Here is a 16,149-nt window from a genome sequence, read left to right as displayed (position 1 = left end):
TAAAAAGTAACTTCTCAAATACACTCTTTTAAAACCTGATAAGTGCTTTTAGGTCTCTCAGTTGGGATATTTAACTATAAACAGTTTTTGCCTTTTATATTGTGTACAGATCCCATTTCATGCAGTTTGAGTACAAAGTCATATATATTAACGACTTAGATTTATAGGGAAATATTTCATCTTTGTTCTGGTTGGTAGTTGTCATCACTTGTCTTCTGTAAGCCTCTTCAAATATTCGCTTCCTTTTATCAGGCTGTCCCCGCGATTGGCTGGCAGAGGAAGGATCGAGCTCGGTTTCATTCATTTGTTTCTTTGCTCAGGCTCAGTCGCTCTCCTGTCTCTGCAGATTCTGTGCCCGGCCTTAGAGCAGTTGGGCAGGCCCGGCCCCCCGCAGCGCGCCGGGGGCGTGGCGTTGAGGGCGGGGCCTGACCGGGAGCCAGACGGGCGGGCGCGTCCCAGGTTGGCAGCTTGAAGACAGTTGGTGGCGACGGCAGCGGTGGCCAGATTCTGATGCTCGCGGGCTCCGTGCGGTTCCAACCGTATTCCTCGCCCGCGCAACGTCAGTTCGCCTGGGCCGTAGAGGGAGACCGGGCGGCGCTGTCCGAGAGCTCTGGGGTCTCAGCCTCTGGCTCTGGAGAGAAAGCTAAGTGCTCGCAGGTGCAGCCGTGTCCCAGAGCGGTCCCGGAACGCTCGCCGCCAGACAGCACGTTTAGGAAGCTCCAACCTCCGAGCCTTTTCTAGAGCCTGCAGCGCAGGGCTCGCGAGGAAAGTGGTGTCCACGGCGGAGAAAGGGGTGACCAGGATACCGATGATGGACAGACCGTCCCGGCGCGTTGGCTGTTGCTGTCTCCTCCTTCTGGCTTTTGTTGGATTTACCCAAAGCGAAGGCGTGCAGAACTGCCAAGAAGTTAGGAAACTTTTCCAGTGGCGCCTGCTGGGAGCGGTCAAGGGGCTGCCGGATTCACCGAGGCCAGGTAAAGCGCTGCTGGTCGGCGCAAGGCAGTGCGCCTGGGCGCGGGCCGGGCGTCCTGAGCGCCCGCACTTGGAGTGCTCCCCATCCTCCCGGGTGGCCCTTCGTGGAAAGATGACTTTTCAGGTCTTTCGGCCGCTCAAGGTGAATCCCCGTGAGGCCTCTGTGCAGAAGGTCGGTGTGAACCTGCCGAGCGCAGAGCAGCGCAGGTCCTGGGTTCCCTGAGTATGGGAGTAATCAGCGACTAATTCGAGCTCTGGGCATTTGCCTCCCGCCAGTTCGCCCTTAGTTTCGCCTGATGTGTTGATCAGGCCAGTAGAGTAGACAGCTGGTGACAGCGCGGCCAGACCGCGCTTCTGTTCCGAAGGGAAGAAGCCCTATCTGTTGCTTTCTTGTGTGGTGGAAAGAGTTGGGTTAATCGTTCCAAGTTTGATACCAAAACCAAACTGCGTTACACTTCTTTGCTGGAGAGTGGGGCACTGATGAGGGCAGCCGATCTCCTCTGTAATTAGCACTCGGACCCAGTACATCGCCCACACTGGCGTGACGATTAGCCACCTCACTGCGCCCTGGCACCAAACTCTCTTTGCGGGAACCCGGACTGGCCAGTGTGTCTCTCTCAATCACTGGCAGTTTTAACTCCCTAAAGGTGTGAGGTTAACAGGCGATGAAACTGAACGTATTGGGGAGACGCTTACCAGAGATGAGATACACCAAAGATTTAAGAGGAGAGAATACAAATAAGCGTTTTTAACGTAGTTGGCTTCCTGTAGGCGCCTTAAGTATGCATCATTACCCGCCTGCTCCATGCCCCTACCGCTCAAATTTCCAGGCTACCTTAATCTGGAAGAATAGGTCTTAATTGTCAAACACAATAGCAGGTGTCTGGAGCTGAGATCTTACTGGAGCAATGTACTCAGACTATGAAGGCAACACAGATGAGTACTGTGAACATATTGGTTGACAAAGGACTTGTAGAGGATGCTTGGGTCTAAAATCTGTTTGCTGCCTGAGTGTTTAGGGTGAAGAGACTTGCTCTTAGCACTATGGAGTAGCTATTATGTTTGATTGCTTTGCTGGTTATGAACTCAGTTCTGGAATCATCCTACAAGGAAAATCTAAGCATTTGAAACACTGAATCCATTTTCGTTTCTGTGACCAGTCTCTTTAAACAAACACAAATATTTATTTGCATATGTTCGGTACTAGGTGCTTTTCTGGTGCTATTTGAAGTAACAGTTGAAATTCTCAGTTTAGGGCAATATCTGTCCTCAAAAACAACAGTACTCCCTCAAAACCTGTTTTCTTTCAGTGCGTTGTTTTCATGAAAAACGTAAACCTCACTTATCAATAGCTAATAAAACCTATCTTATCAGGGTGTGTTTGGGAGGAGGATGCAGTGAGGGTGTTGAACTGTGAAATCTTCACCTGCATTATTAGATGTTGATTCCCATATACCATAATTTTGGCCAATATGTTGTTCAGTGAATGTTGACAGCTTCCCGATAAGGTCTTGATTTCATCCACTTATCGTATCTCAGTATTTCTGGTACCTGTTGATGCAACACATTGACTAGAAGGTCTTACATTCTTAAAACCTTGTGTGTTTCATCTCTTTTGAAGAGGAACTTTGCAGAGTATCATAGCATTTTACTAGTATGTAAGGAGCTCTACCATGCAGAAGGAAATGGTTGTACTTATTTGAATTTGATACAGATGACACACACAAAGAGCCAGGATGCAGACACCTTTCTTAAGACATTTTGGATAGTTTCCCCATTGCTAGTACCTTTATTGATATTTGATTTAAAGAATGGAGGAATGATAGTAGCACCTATGAAATTGGCTGTGCAGGGATGTACTCTGAGGGATATCAGTGGTGCTGGTGGAAAGAATTGCTAACTTTCTTTGTTATTCGCATTCAGAAAAAGTCACAGGAAAGTATTCTTCTGAATTAGAATCTCCCAATAACAGGCACTCACATCTGAATTTGATATAATTCCATATTATTCTTTTCTCTGTGTTGTTGGTCATTGTTTATTTGAATAGTTAAATGAAATATTGAATTGTTTCCTTTAACATTGATCTTTCTCTTCTTCTCACTAAAAAAATCTCATTCCCAAATTGAGTAAACCACACATACCACATGTTACATAAATGCTTTTCTTTATTTTTATATTTTGTATGTTTTATAACATTTAGTTTAATTAAGTATTAGTAGTTGGCTATCTTATATTCTAAAATTATCCTTAATCTCAAAAGAGAGCATAGTTATTATGCAAGTAATTTCCACATGAGAACACAAAGATTAATATTCTCTGTAACAAATGTATTTATTTAGCACACACGCTTTCATTGATGAAAGCTAGTACACTTAAATTTGATAATTGTTTCCCTTGAAAGTTTATTTTTTTAGTGCTTCCTTTCATTTCCTGTAGCAAGAAGTTAATTTCTGAGCTGTCTAGCCAAAATACTTTAAAAAAAAATAACATAAGCTGGTAGAATAACTTTTTACACTTTCTTCCTACATTTGTGACTTTTACTGACATTTTCTGAAAACTACCCAATTTGAAATTATTAAAATGGTGAGAAAGGCCATTTAAGCTGTTTCTCAGATTCCCCTCACCTTTGTTCTCTACCCTGCTCCAATTCTTTTAAGCCTATTGAGCTCCTAAGATGTTTGGATCAGAAGTGTAAAAAAGGAGAGAAGGTGTAAATGTGATTAGAATTACAGATTTTTCTGTGTTCTGATTTTATTTCCTAAGTAGTAGTCAAGGTGCCCTTTGCTCTTGTTTATTGTATTCAGAAAAGAACTGTTAGCAAAGGTCCTTTTATTTTTATGTTATTTATAGGAGAGGAGAGATAATGCTTTCCCATTGAAATTCTCTTCACGTGCATGGTTCACACATGTATTATTTCCTTTTTTTTAAAAAAGAAGATAATTCAGAAAGGAGAGAATTATAAAAAAAGTCTAAGACTACATTCAGATAATTTATATGCCAACTAGTTTTAAAAATGCGGTTGTTCCTTAATACAGAGAGTAGTTTGTGAAAGACAACTTTTTCTTGGTGACTTTTGACTATAAATGGGGTAATAAAAAAGAAACTTGATAGGGCAAAATAAATCCTGATACTATGGGACACTCTAAGTAGAGCTCTATACTTTTAATTTTTAAACTGCTTTCATGGTAATCAAATCTTATGATTGCTTTAAGGACAGTGTTACTTCATTTTCACACGCAAGAGAAACAATTTACTTGGTAATCTTGGAGTTTGGAATTACAGACATTTGAATTTCAAAAGTTTGTTCTGCCATCAGCATAACTGTGACCTGGGATTTCAGTTATCTTCTTTGAACCTCTCTTTCCTCATCTGTAAAATGGGAATATTAGTTCTGAAAGGGTTACTGCATAGATGGTATAAAATAACATATATATGTAAAATGTCACAAATCAGGCTAAAAAAAATGTGTTGTTGTCATTGCAATTTTTATTTAGTATCTTGATTTTAACTGGACTTGGTTTTTAAGGATGAAATTTTACATCTCTGTATATCAGAAAATATTTTTATAACTAGTTTTTTGTTTTTTTCAAGTCACAAATGATTGTTTTTAAAATTGGAAAACATGTTTCTATATGAAATGCTTTTTATTAGGTTTTGGTGAATTTTTTTTTTGTGTGTGTGAACTAATGGAAACTCTAAGAAAGAAACGCAGCAACACCACTGCTGGTGGCAACCCTCAAAGCTACTGCCTCCACTGCCACCACCATCACTCTGCTGTCTGTTGATGGAGAAGCTCAGCTATGGTGATCAAATTTCCCAAGCCATAAAAGGGGCCCAATGGTCTGACCTTGGGGCATATTATTGTTAGGATTTTCCTCTGTTGAAGTTCACCAGCCAGGAACCACCAGAAACAAAACTATTTTCAAACAAACTGGGTTTACTTTGCTTGCTGCAGCAAGAAAGATTGCACCCCACACGAACTGTGGATATCTTGGTAAGAGGAGATTGAAAAGCGCTTTTTATGGGATTTGGGCTTGTGCTGGGTGATTTTAAAGAGGATTTAATGAAGTAGGACACTTGAGTAATTAGACATTTTTGTAATTTAGGTGTTAGGAAGATTAAGGTGTGAGTAGTTTAAGAAGCAGTAGTCACTCTTGTTGGTCAAAAGAGGGGGATGTTTAGTCATTTTTGCGGTGTGTTGAGTGTCCCTGTGGCTATGCTGCTGCACTGCAGGTCCCAAGGGGCTTTGTACTATCATTGTTTTCTTATTCTGTGTGTGATGTCTGTGTTGAGTTGTAAACATTAAGGCTTAGTTCCAGCGTCTGGGAAGTTTGTCACTTTCTCCACTAAAAAATCCAGTGTGTTCTTTGATGTCTAAGAGAATCATGGGTTTTATTTTTATCTAGGCCTCTGGTAAAGCTTATTGTTAAGGAGATGAGTATAATTTTCTATTTTTGGATGATGGAGTATGACTGTCCATCAGGAGCCTGAATTGTACTAATCACACCCTATTCTCTCATAGTTTTTTAAAAAATTTATTTATTAAGTGGGAAGAGGAGAGATAGAGAGACAAACTCTCATATGCACCCTGAAGACTGAGATCCACCTGGCACCCCCCCGCCCTTGTCTGAGGCTGATGCTGAAATCAACTGAGCTATCCTCAGTGCCTGAGGCCAATGCTTGAACCAATCAAGCCACTGGCCATGAGAGGAGAGAGAGAAAGAAGGGGGAGAGGGAGGGGAAGTGAAGCAGATGGTTGTCTCATGTATGCCTTGACCACAGATTGAACCTGGGACATCCACATGCTGGGTCAACATTCTACCCACTGATCCAGCCAGTCAGGGCCTATTTTTTCATAGTATACTAACAAATGTAAATGTTGTGGTGTTCCCATTCTCCTTCTATTCCATAATTTAAGTTCCCTTTTGTCAAGTATTCAACATCTTGTATTTGTATAATTGGCATCAGCAAGAGTGGAATTTGGGGAACGTACAAATAGCATTTTATAATTTTCCTACTACTTTCTCCTGAATCACATTTCCAGCTTGTATAGCCTTTCTGGAATATGAATTTTAGTTTTGTGTGTGTGTGTGTGTGTGTGTGTGTGTGTGTATGTATGTGTGTAATTTGCTTTTCACATTTGATAAGAACACTTTCTAAGTTTGTTACATTTTTAAAAATTATTATTAACTGGTGTAAGACCAAAGTAACATTTCAACAACCGGATGACTCTCCTAAACAGACATGATTTGTAAATTAGTGACCTCTTGGTATATTTGTTCAAGGAACCACAAATTCATTTTGTATTAATGGAATCATGAGAAACTTCAGTCATATGCTTTGTTGAAATAGATGGTGAATATGGCACCTGATCTACTCTGTTAAGTAACAATAACAATTTTAATGATAGCCATTTCTCATATCCATCTTTCTTTGATAAAGGCCTGACTTTCAACTAGCTAGACAAAAAGACATCAATTGTGCCCTCGATTCTTCTACTTTTCAGCTTTAGGTATTTCAGATTTCGCTAATGATATTGCTAAAACCATTCTAAAATGATTAGTCTTTCTTCTATGAATCACAATAAATAGAACAGTTTTTGATTAGCCATATCTGGTTCACATATGGCTGTTTTGTAAGTTGAATGTATAATGTACTTTTATAGAAAGAAAGTGAGATTTTGTACTTTCATGTTTGTATGAAAGAATACATGTTCTCCTTAAAATTTAAAATACTGAAAAGTATAAGGTAAGAAAAATAACTACTATCTAGAATTAACCAACAATAATCCTTTGCATTCATCTTTCATTATTCCCATAAACCTCTGCTAAGCACATAAATATCCCTTGAAGGAGTGTAGAATATCTTTATTATTCTTTGTAACTAATTATAAATCCTTGACATTAAACATCCTTCTAAGTATGTATTTTTTTGTGATGGTATAGTATGGAACCGAATCACTGTACCATAAATTGAATTCTCCCTTGTTGTTGTGATATAGGTTTCCAATATTCACTACCATGAAGTTATATGGCTAAGGACATGAAAAGTAAATGTGCTAAAAACTCTTACCACTTATGACTTTGCCCATTATCCACATTCATTGTACATTAGTGTTTTGTGGTTTTCAGAGTTAAAACCTTACACTTATTTTATAAAATTAATTTTTAATTCATTGCTGTATGTGATTATTATGAATCAAATTGATTCACCTTCATTTTCATGCTATTATATGTGAGTGGGTATAAATATAATTGATATTTGCATATTAATTTTCTATCTTTTTTCCCTTGAATGAGAAGCAAGGAGGCAGAGAGACAGACTCCCACATGTGTTCCCACCAGGATATATATGGGGTGATGCTCTGCCCATCTGGTGCTGTTGCTCAGCAACTGAGCTATTTTAGTGCCTCAAGCTAGGGCGCAGAGCCATTCTCAGTGCACGAGGCCATCTTGTTCCAACCAATCCACGGCTGTGGGAGAGGAAGAGAAAGATAGAAAGAGACAATGGGGTGGGTGGAGAAGTAGATAGTCACTTCTCCTGTGTGCCCTGACCAGGAATCAAACCTGGGACATCCACACCCCAGGCTGATGCTCTACCACCAAACCAACTGGCCAGGGCCAGTTTTATATCTTGTAATCCTGCAGAATTTCTTTATTAGATTTAATAGATCATTTTAATGAATTCTTATAATTTTTTTATATATAATATGATATTTTTAGTGGAAGAAGTTAGTTTTAATTATTTTCTTATCTGGATTTCTTTTATTTTTTTTGCTTTATTACTTTGCTACAACCTCCAGTACAATGTTGAATAGAAATGACAAGAAAGCCTGAATCCTTGTAGTCTTCCTGATCTTATGAAAAAAATGTTCAACCAATTAGTATCATCTTAGCTGTGAATTGTTTTGTTTGTTTTGTTCGATACTCCTATTCAGGTTGAAAAAGTCCCTTTCTATTCATAATTTTTTTTTGTTGTGTTAATCTTGAAAAAACATTATTTTTCTTTGGTGCTTTTTCTTCATTTCTTGAAATAGCCATGTGTTGTTTGTTTGTTTGCTTGCTCTGCTGTGATTAGATGGTGCATTACATTGACCCTGCACCCACTTTAGCAGCTGTTCAGCTTCCCTCGTGCCTGTGGACCAGGGCTGGTGGATCCCATCCTCTCTCCATGAATGTTAGTTGTTTCCCTTCCCTCTCCCCAAATCCCACCTGTTTCCTCAGTGCTCTGATAAGTAGTCTCAAAAATGTATCTTAAAAATTGTACGAGAATTTCTGTGGGGTCTCCTTCTAGCATGGGCACCACCAGGTGAAGGTGTGCACCTGTGAGACTGTGACAGGGCCTCCACATTTTTGTCCCTGAGAAGGGGACTTTTACCATTCTCTCAGGAATCTGCTGGGGCCTCTGCATTCTCCCGTTGTCCTCGGGGCTGGCTGCCAAACTAGAAGCTTGCCAGGCTGATAGTGACAGTGCACTCCTGCCAGTGTTTACAGTGTGTGTTTCCCCACTGGATGGTCAGCCATTATCTGAAACACACTTGCACACGTGCACTGCCTCTCATTGGAAGCACATGCGTTTGCCCTCTGTCCCTGTAGAAAACAGTGAATTTCGGGAGGTTTCTGCACCACATGGATGTGAAACCTCTGTCTGGACTTAAGTTGTGAGGAATGCTTTCTAACTTGTGCTGTGTCTTTTCAGATTTCTTCATTCTTCTCCTGGTTGTTTTAGGCCCAAGAAGGGCCAGCCGTTGCCTGACCAGCAAGAGGTCTTGCGGTCACACTTAGCACAGTGGTCTCTACCCCTAGACCCCCAGGTGATGCACACATTTACTAAAAGAGCTTCTTATTTTTCTTTCCTATCCGGTCTGTATTTCACCAGGGATTTCCCTTTAAACAAAAATAGAATTTCAAATAAATACCCAGAAAAAGTATGGCAGTACACCCCAGAACACACCCATTGTAATACTTCATTGATAGGAAAAGTCCAGAATAGGTTTCAGAGAGGAGACACAGAAGAGATGGGGGGTTGCCAGGGTGAGAGGAGTGGGGAGTGTCATTTTGGTTCAGAGTTTCCATTTGGGGTGATGGGACATTTTGCAAGAAGATAGTGATGTTTGCAGAGTATTGTGAAGAGACTTCACACTGAGAAATGGCACAACTTTAAAAATAAGCAGTCACCTTTATTTTTTACTTATAATGAATCACGCTATGGAAAAACAGAGAAAAAGAACAATAACAAAATAAAATAAAAATACAGAACAATTCCAAATAAAATAAAATTAATAAAAACATGAGTCACGCCACAGAGAAGAAAAAACCCATAACGTTAAAAGAAAATAAAAGAAAACTGTCAAGGACAGGTGGTAAATCAGATTCTTCTGATGTGGTGGGGACAGCTGGATGAAGAACAAGCAGCTCTGGAGCTGGCCCTGATCGCTGCCCAGAGACAACCCCTTTTCTCTGGCTGAACCAGGGTAGGTTTTGCAGGGCATTTTTGAAACAGCAGTGGTGGGGCCTCAGTGTGGTCCGGAGACGCTGCACAGGCGGCCCCGCTCCAGAGCTGCAGCTGGAGTGGCTGCTGGAGGAAGCACGGCCTCTGGAGTCGGGCGCCCCTCCAGGTCTAGGTCGGCCGCCAGGTCTGCCTGTGCTGCCTGTGCAGCAGGAGCCGGCTCTGCCTCCTGGTCCCCTACCCTGAGCATTTCCTCAGACAAGAGCAGTGACATCACATCTTGCCAGAACAAGGATGTCACCACACAATGTCCTCACTAACTGATGAGAGAGACCAACAGAACTCAGAACCCTGGTAACCAGGGAACCACATTCTAGAACAACCACTAGCCAGCTCAGTTGACCAGAGACTTTAGTTGAGTCAACATGTCCTTGTGTTGTCTTCCCCGGTCCCAAGGCCGTGGGAACCAAAGAAACAGCCCTGATGGTTTTTTCCGCTGTGGCCGCCGCTGGGTCCAGACTCAACCCAGACGTCTATGGCCTTTTTCTCGGAGGAACCGAGAAGTAACCCATGGAGGCTCAGAGGTGGTGCTTCCGGACCAGGCCACCACTATGATTTCACCTGAGCAGGTCTATTTCCCCTACGTGTGTGTGTGTGTGTGTGTGTGTGTGTGAGAGAGAGAGAGAGAGAGAGAGAGAGAGAGAGAGAAAGAGAGAGTTTTGGGTGTGAGTGTATGAATATGTGTAAGAGGGTTTCATGTCAGAGGAGCCTGCCCTTAGGAAGAAGGGTCTGAGCACGTGGGTCAGAAGCCTAGTGAACCAGCACAGTCACACCACTGCCTGTTTGGATTGGAAGTGTGGGTGGCACCCTCTGCCCCAGGTTTATCTTGAGTCCTGGAGGTGAATTTCATTTCCAATGAAGGGTGGTCTCTTCAGAAACATCCTTGGGTCTGATTTGTGAGCAGAAGGTGCAGTGGGCAAAAACAGCTGCGACTAGGGCCAGGCTGGGCTTGAGGCATCCTGACCCGCTGCTGGTCATGTCATTGCAGAAGTCAGTCAAAAACACCCAGGAGCAGCAGCTGGAGGAAGGAGACCCTCACATCATCTCCACAACTGTGGCCCAGGTGCACCGTAGTAGTGATGTTCCATGCAGGCCTGCACAGAGTGTGGCCACCTGGGCGGCCGGGGACCTGGGGCCCGTGGATGACCTCAGTTGGTCTCCTCTCCCGGAGCCACCCAGGGTTTGGAGGAGGTCTCGTCCCCCAACGCCATACAGGCTCAGGAGGTCTCTTCTTTTTACAACACCCAATTTCCCGAGGATTCCTCCCCTGATGCTACCCAGGGTCCAGACTCCTTCCCCAAAGCTGCCCAGGCTCACCATGTCTGAATCCAGCCTGCAGCAGGGGGCCCATGTTAATCGCAGTGAGCCAAACCACCTGGAGCCCAAGGAAGCAGAACTAAAGGGTGAGAAGGTGGTTGAGGACATGGTGGCATGGTGGGGGAGGATTGGAGGGGAATCTGAGATTATTGGGAAGGGTCGGTGTCAGACACACAGGGAGCATTCCTAGAGGCTGGTCAGGAGCAAAGACTGGCTTCAGACCACCCACGTGCAGGATGGCTGGCGGGGAGGACGTCCTGTGGTGGGTCTGGCCTTTGGCTGTGCTCTGCCTTTGGAGAAAACATGGAAATGCAGGCACAGGGGTAATCTTTTCTCCTCTAGCAGCTCCAGCACCAGCCCAGCAGACAGAGCCGGCTCCTGCTCCACCTGAGGAACATCTGGAAGAGCCGGCTGCACAGGCAGACCTGGAGGCCGACTCAGAGCTGGAGGGGTGCCTGACTCCAGTGGCCTTTTCACCTTATGAAGTTCTTCCAGGTGCAGCTATGGAGGTGGGGCCGGCCTCCACTGCGCCTCCTGACCACACTGAGGCGAGAAATCAGCTGCCTGAAGAAGCCTCCGACCAACCTGCCTTGACTCCGCCCACACAGGAAGAGCTGTGCCTGCACACCACCTCAGGGCCAGCTCAGGAGCCTCCTGTCCAATCAACTGTCCCTAGCCCATCCGAGGGATCTATTTTCCCACCTCTTTTTGATTGTTTTCTTTTATTTTCTGTTATCATTATATTTCCATTTTCACCTTGGCCTTATAGAGTATTCTACTTTATTAATTTTTTTTGGAATTGCTTTGTTTTCTTTTATTATTTTTCTTTTTCTGTTTATATCTTTTTACTATATAGAGTAATTCATTATAAGTAATAAAATAAAAGTGATTATTTAGATTTTAATTTGTGCCATTCCTCAGCATGAAGTCCCTTAATGATGCTGTGCAAGCATCACCTCTAACTTGTAGAAAAACGTCCCATCACCCTGAATGGAAACCCTGCACCAAAAAGACTCACCCTCCTATCCCTGCAAAACCTCACCTGCTTTCTGTCTCTGCTCCTTTACCTATTCTAGACATTTCCTATCAATGGAATCTTACCATAGTGCTGTTTTCAATGTGCTCCCATACTTATTTTGTTTTTATCTGCAATAACATTTTTGCCATTAAAAATGGAAATCCCAGGTCGAATAGAGAGACAGATATAAAAAGAAAACTTTTTTACTAAGTCTGTGCTTTATCTTTGGGTAGCGACCACTCTGCTAAGTGTGATCCCAGTGCCAGAACATAGTCAGGTGACAGCTTGACCTTCCTGGGCATAAAACAAACACGAGAATAATGCAGAAATCTGCAAAGACAAACCACAAGCTGGAAAGCATTCCTTTCAAGACAAGGCCAGAGAGTGGTTTCACGTTCCTGCAGTGCATGAACTTCCTGAAAATTAGTGTTTTCTTTCCTTTCCTTTCCTTTCCTTTCCTTTCCTTTCCTTTCCTTTCCTTTCCTTTCCTTTCCTTTCCTTTCCTTTCCTTTCCTTTCCTTTTCTCTTTTCTTTTCTCTCTCTCTCTCTCTTTCTTTCTCTCTCTTTCTTTTTTTTTGTATTTTTCCAAAGTTAGAAGTGGGGAGGCAGTCAGACAGACTCCCACATGCACCCGACTGAGATCCACTCAGCATGCCCACCAGGAGGCGATGCTCTGCCCATCTGGTGCATTGCTTCGTTGCAACCAGAGCCATTCTAGTGCCTGAGGTGGAGGCCATGAAGCTGTCCTCAGCACCTGAGCCAAATTTGCTCCAATGGAGCCTTGGCTGCAGGAGGGGAGGAAAGAGATGGAGAGGAAGAAGAGGGTGAAGGGTGCAGAAGCAGATGGGCCCTTCCCCTGTGTATCCTGACTGAGAACCAAACCAGGGACATCCATGCACCAGGCTGATGATGCTCTACTGCTGAGGCAACTGGTCAGGGCCCAGTTGGTGTCTTCTAAAGGGACAGAGGGTAAACACCTACACTCTCAATAAGAGGCAGTGCTCACGCCAGTGCAAGGCAGATGATGGCCCACCACCCTGATGAGGACACACGCACTGTAAATGCCAGTGGGAGAGCCCTGTCCCCATCAGACTGAAAGGCTTCTGGTCTGGTGGTGACCAGCCCGGGGGACAATGTGAGGATAGAGAGGAGGCAACAGCTCCCTGAAAAGAAGTAGGAAAGGCCCCTCTTCTGGGGCAACAGTGTGTAAGACCCATCAAATTCATCAGGTGCTCAACTTCACCGGGCAGGCCTCACCCTAGGGCAGGGGTAGTCAACCTTCTTATACCTACCGCCCACTTTTGTATCTCTGTTAGTAGTAAAATTTTCTAACCGCCCACCAAGTTTCCAAAGTAATGGTGATTTATAAAGTAGGGAAGTAACTTTACTTTATAAAATTTATAAAGCATAGTTACAGCAAGTTAAAGCATATAATAATAATTACTTACCAAGTACTTTATTTCAGATTTTTGCTAATTTTGGCAGAATAAATCTTTATAAAACAACTTACTATAGTTAAATCTTTTTATTTATACTTTGGTTGCTCCGCTACTGCCCACCGTGAAAGCTGGAACGCCCACTAGTGCGCGGTAGGGACCAGGTTGACTACCACTGCCCTAGGATATTATCCCAAAGAAATTCTTGCACAACTTCTCAAAGATCTATATTCAAGACTGCCCATCAGAGCACTGATGAAATAGCCAGGAATTGAGAAAAACAAAACTGTCCATGGATAGTGATGAGACCCACCAATCCTGGTCCACATGGATGATGGAAGCTGAACAGCAGCTAGAGTTGGGGCAGGGGTCTCCATGTGTTGACAGAAAAAGAGCTCAGGGGTCCTCTCACATGAGACATGTGGCCCAACATCTGAATCCATGATCCCACTTCTTAGAGCACGACCATGTGATTTCAGCTGACAGAGAGTCATATGTGAAAATCAGTCTGAGTGTAACACAGACAAAACTAACCGAGTGAGAAGGGCGGACCCTGAGAGATACCAACCAAGCCACTCATGATGCTCACCTGTGGGGTGGAGACATCAATCTCTGACCTTCTCCTTGATGTGATGTCTAATTTGTTAAAATGCATGTGTGACTGTGACAGTTCTAAATATATCATATTAAAGTTATCTGTCCAGTGCTATCTGCGTATCGCTCATCTATAAAGTACATTATTTAGTTTTTATTGTTAAAGAATTTATGACAAGGAAAATAAAGGTTTGTTATAGTACCATATTGAATTCTAAAGGAATTCAGAAACAAATAAAGAACAAAGTCCTTCCCGGGAGGAGAGTCCTGATACGGGGGGCTCACCATGCCTGTTCTTTCCAGGATTTTGCACATAGTGTTGGCATGTGCACGTGTGTGCTTCTGTTTTCTCGCACCCATGTGTGCATTGGTGGGTGCCTCTGTGTGTTCACATGTGTGAGCATGTGCACCTGTGGGTGTCTGGCAGGTAGGATTCCTGGGCATGTGCTCTTCCAAACCCTTATTTCTCTTGGGATGGACGCTGCCAATCAGAGTTGTTGGCATTTTCTGTGACTCCACATCAGAATTTCCAAAGCTCCCTGTGGTGGAACCCGGATCATTTCTCAGTTTTCACTTTTCTTGTTTTAATTTGTACAGGATTTTAAAATATTGGGTGCAGTTCCTATAACCGAGGAGAAAAGGAAAACATCACAATGAAAGAAAAGTGAAGAGAATGGTCACAGAGTGGGGATAAAACCAATTCTTTTGATGAGAGGATGCAGGTTTGAGAGCAGACGGCTCTAGAGCTGGCCCTGGTGTGTGGTCAGAAGCAGGTGCTCTGTGGCAGGAACCAGGGCAGGTTCTGCAGAGGGCTCTTCAGTCGGCGGTGGCGGGGCCTCGGGTAACTCGGCAGATGCTGCACAGGCCACCTGACTCCAGAGCTGCAGCTGGAGTGACTCCTGGGAGCAACACACCTCCAGGTCTGGAGCGGCCTATAGACCCTCTCCTGTGTCTGGCTCTTCATGTGAAGAGGTGGAAGCTGCCGGCTCTGTCTCCTGGGCTGGTGCTGGAGCTGTGAGAGGAGAAAAGATCCTCCACATGCATTTCCACGTGCCCCCCAAAGACAGAGCACAGCCAGAGCCTTCCACAGAAGCCATAGCACGGGATCCACCACAGGATGTCCTACTGGCCCACAGTCCAGTAGAAGGGTGGTCTGAGTCCTGTCTGCTCCTGGCCAGCCTCTGTGCGTGCTCCCTGTGTGTCTGGCACTAACCCTTCCTCATCAGGTCACATACATCCCCACCCCCCACCACAACCCACCTCCCCCACATTCACACGCGTGGGTTCTGCCTCCTTGGCCGCCTGGTCCTCCTGGCCAGTTTGTTCGACTTGGGCATTGTGCTCCCAATATCATGTCTGAAATGTGCTGCGGTGGGATACTGTGTTGCTTCCGGGGAGAAGTACTTCTCCGGCCATCCAGGGGCCCTAGCTCCCCAAACCCCCAAGTAGCCACACTCACTTTGAGCCTGCTCTGGACCTTGGTGCTGTGGCCCAATTGCCCATAACTGGTGGAAACGGGTGGGGGTCTCTGTCAGCAGCCTGCTGCTCTTCCATGTTGTGGGTTGAGCTCTGCAATGACCAGCGCAGTGGATAGAGCGTTGAACTGGGATGTGGAGGACCCAGGTTCGAGACCCTGAGCTCGCCAGCTTAAGCACAGGCTTATCTGGTTTGAGCAAAGCTCACCAGCTTGGACCCAAGGTCGCTGGTCTAGCAAGGGGTCACTCGGTCTTGAAGGCCCACTGTCAAGGCACATATGAGAAAGCAATCAATGAACAGCTAAGGTGTTGCAACAAAAAACTGATGATGGATACTTCTCATTTCTCTCCGTTCCTGTCTGTCTGTCCCTATCTATCCATCGCTCTGACCCTCTGTCTCTCTGTCTCTGTAAAAAAAAAAAAAGAAGATTCTCCTTCAGGGCTCAGGATGAACTTCTGGCAGAGGGCACCACCCACACTCCAAGTCAATCCAGCAAGCCCTGACCTGGGGTTTGAATGTGACAGACCCACCTTCTGATCCCTCCTCAGCCTGTTCCTGATTGGGGCAGACCCTTCCCACATGAACCTTTTGAGCGCTTGTGCGCGCGCACACACACACGCACACATGCACGGGACATAGGGCTGCTCAGATGGGATCAGAGTGGTGGCTCGGCCTGCACAAAACCACCTTGGGCCCCCTTGTGTTACCTTGGGTCCCACCCTGAATAGGGCCCCAGGTGTCTGGCCTGAGCCTGGAACATTGGCAGCCTTGGCAAAACACTATCACTTCTGTCTCTTTTGAGGCTGTGGCCTCCAGATGCTGAAAAAA

At 44.5% G+C, this 16,149-nt stretch overlaps 2 protein-coding genes across 2 annotated transcripts in view; both read left to right on the top strand.

The window, feature by feature from the left end:
* The first annotated feature begins 476 nt into the window (after positions 1-476).
* Positions 477-16,149, top strand: part of GPC5 (glypican 5) — a 1,847,257-nt gene continuing 1,831,584 nt past the window's right edge. The window contains exon 1 of the mRNA XM_066383702.1: positions 477-974. Within this exon, the coding sequence (XP_066239799.1) occupies positions 809-974 (166 nt within the window). The 5' untranslated portion in view covers positions 477-808. The remainder of the gene's footprint in view (positions 975-16,149) is intronic.
* CDRT15L2 (CMT1A duplicated region transcript 15 like 2) lies at positions 9,846-14,863 on the top strand. Its single transcript, XM_066381853.1, has 4 exons — positions 9,846-10,066; positions 10,342-10,883; positions 11,140-11,567; positions 14,561-14,863. The coding sequence occupies exons 1-4, from the start codon at positions 9,846-9,848 to the stop codon at positions 14,861-14,863; spliced, it is 1,494 nt and encodes a 497-aa protein (XP_066237950.1).

Source organism: Saccopteryx leptura, chromosome 4 (assembly GCF_036850995.1).
Source record: "Saccopteryx leptura isolate mSacLep1 chromosome 4, mSacLep1_pri_phased_curated, whole genome shotgun sequence".
NCBI lineage: Eukaryota > Metazoa > Chordata > Mammalia > Chiroptera > Emballonuridae > Saccopteryx > Saccopteryx leptura.
Note: the sequence above shows the minus strand (reverse complement) of the source record. Positions and strands in the feature narration are given on the sequence as shown.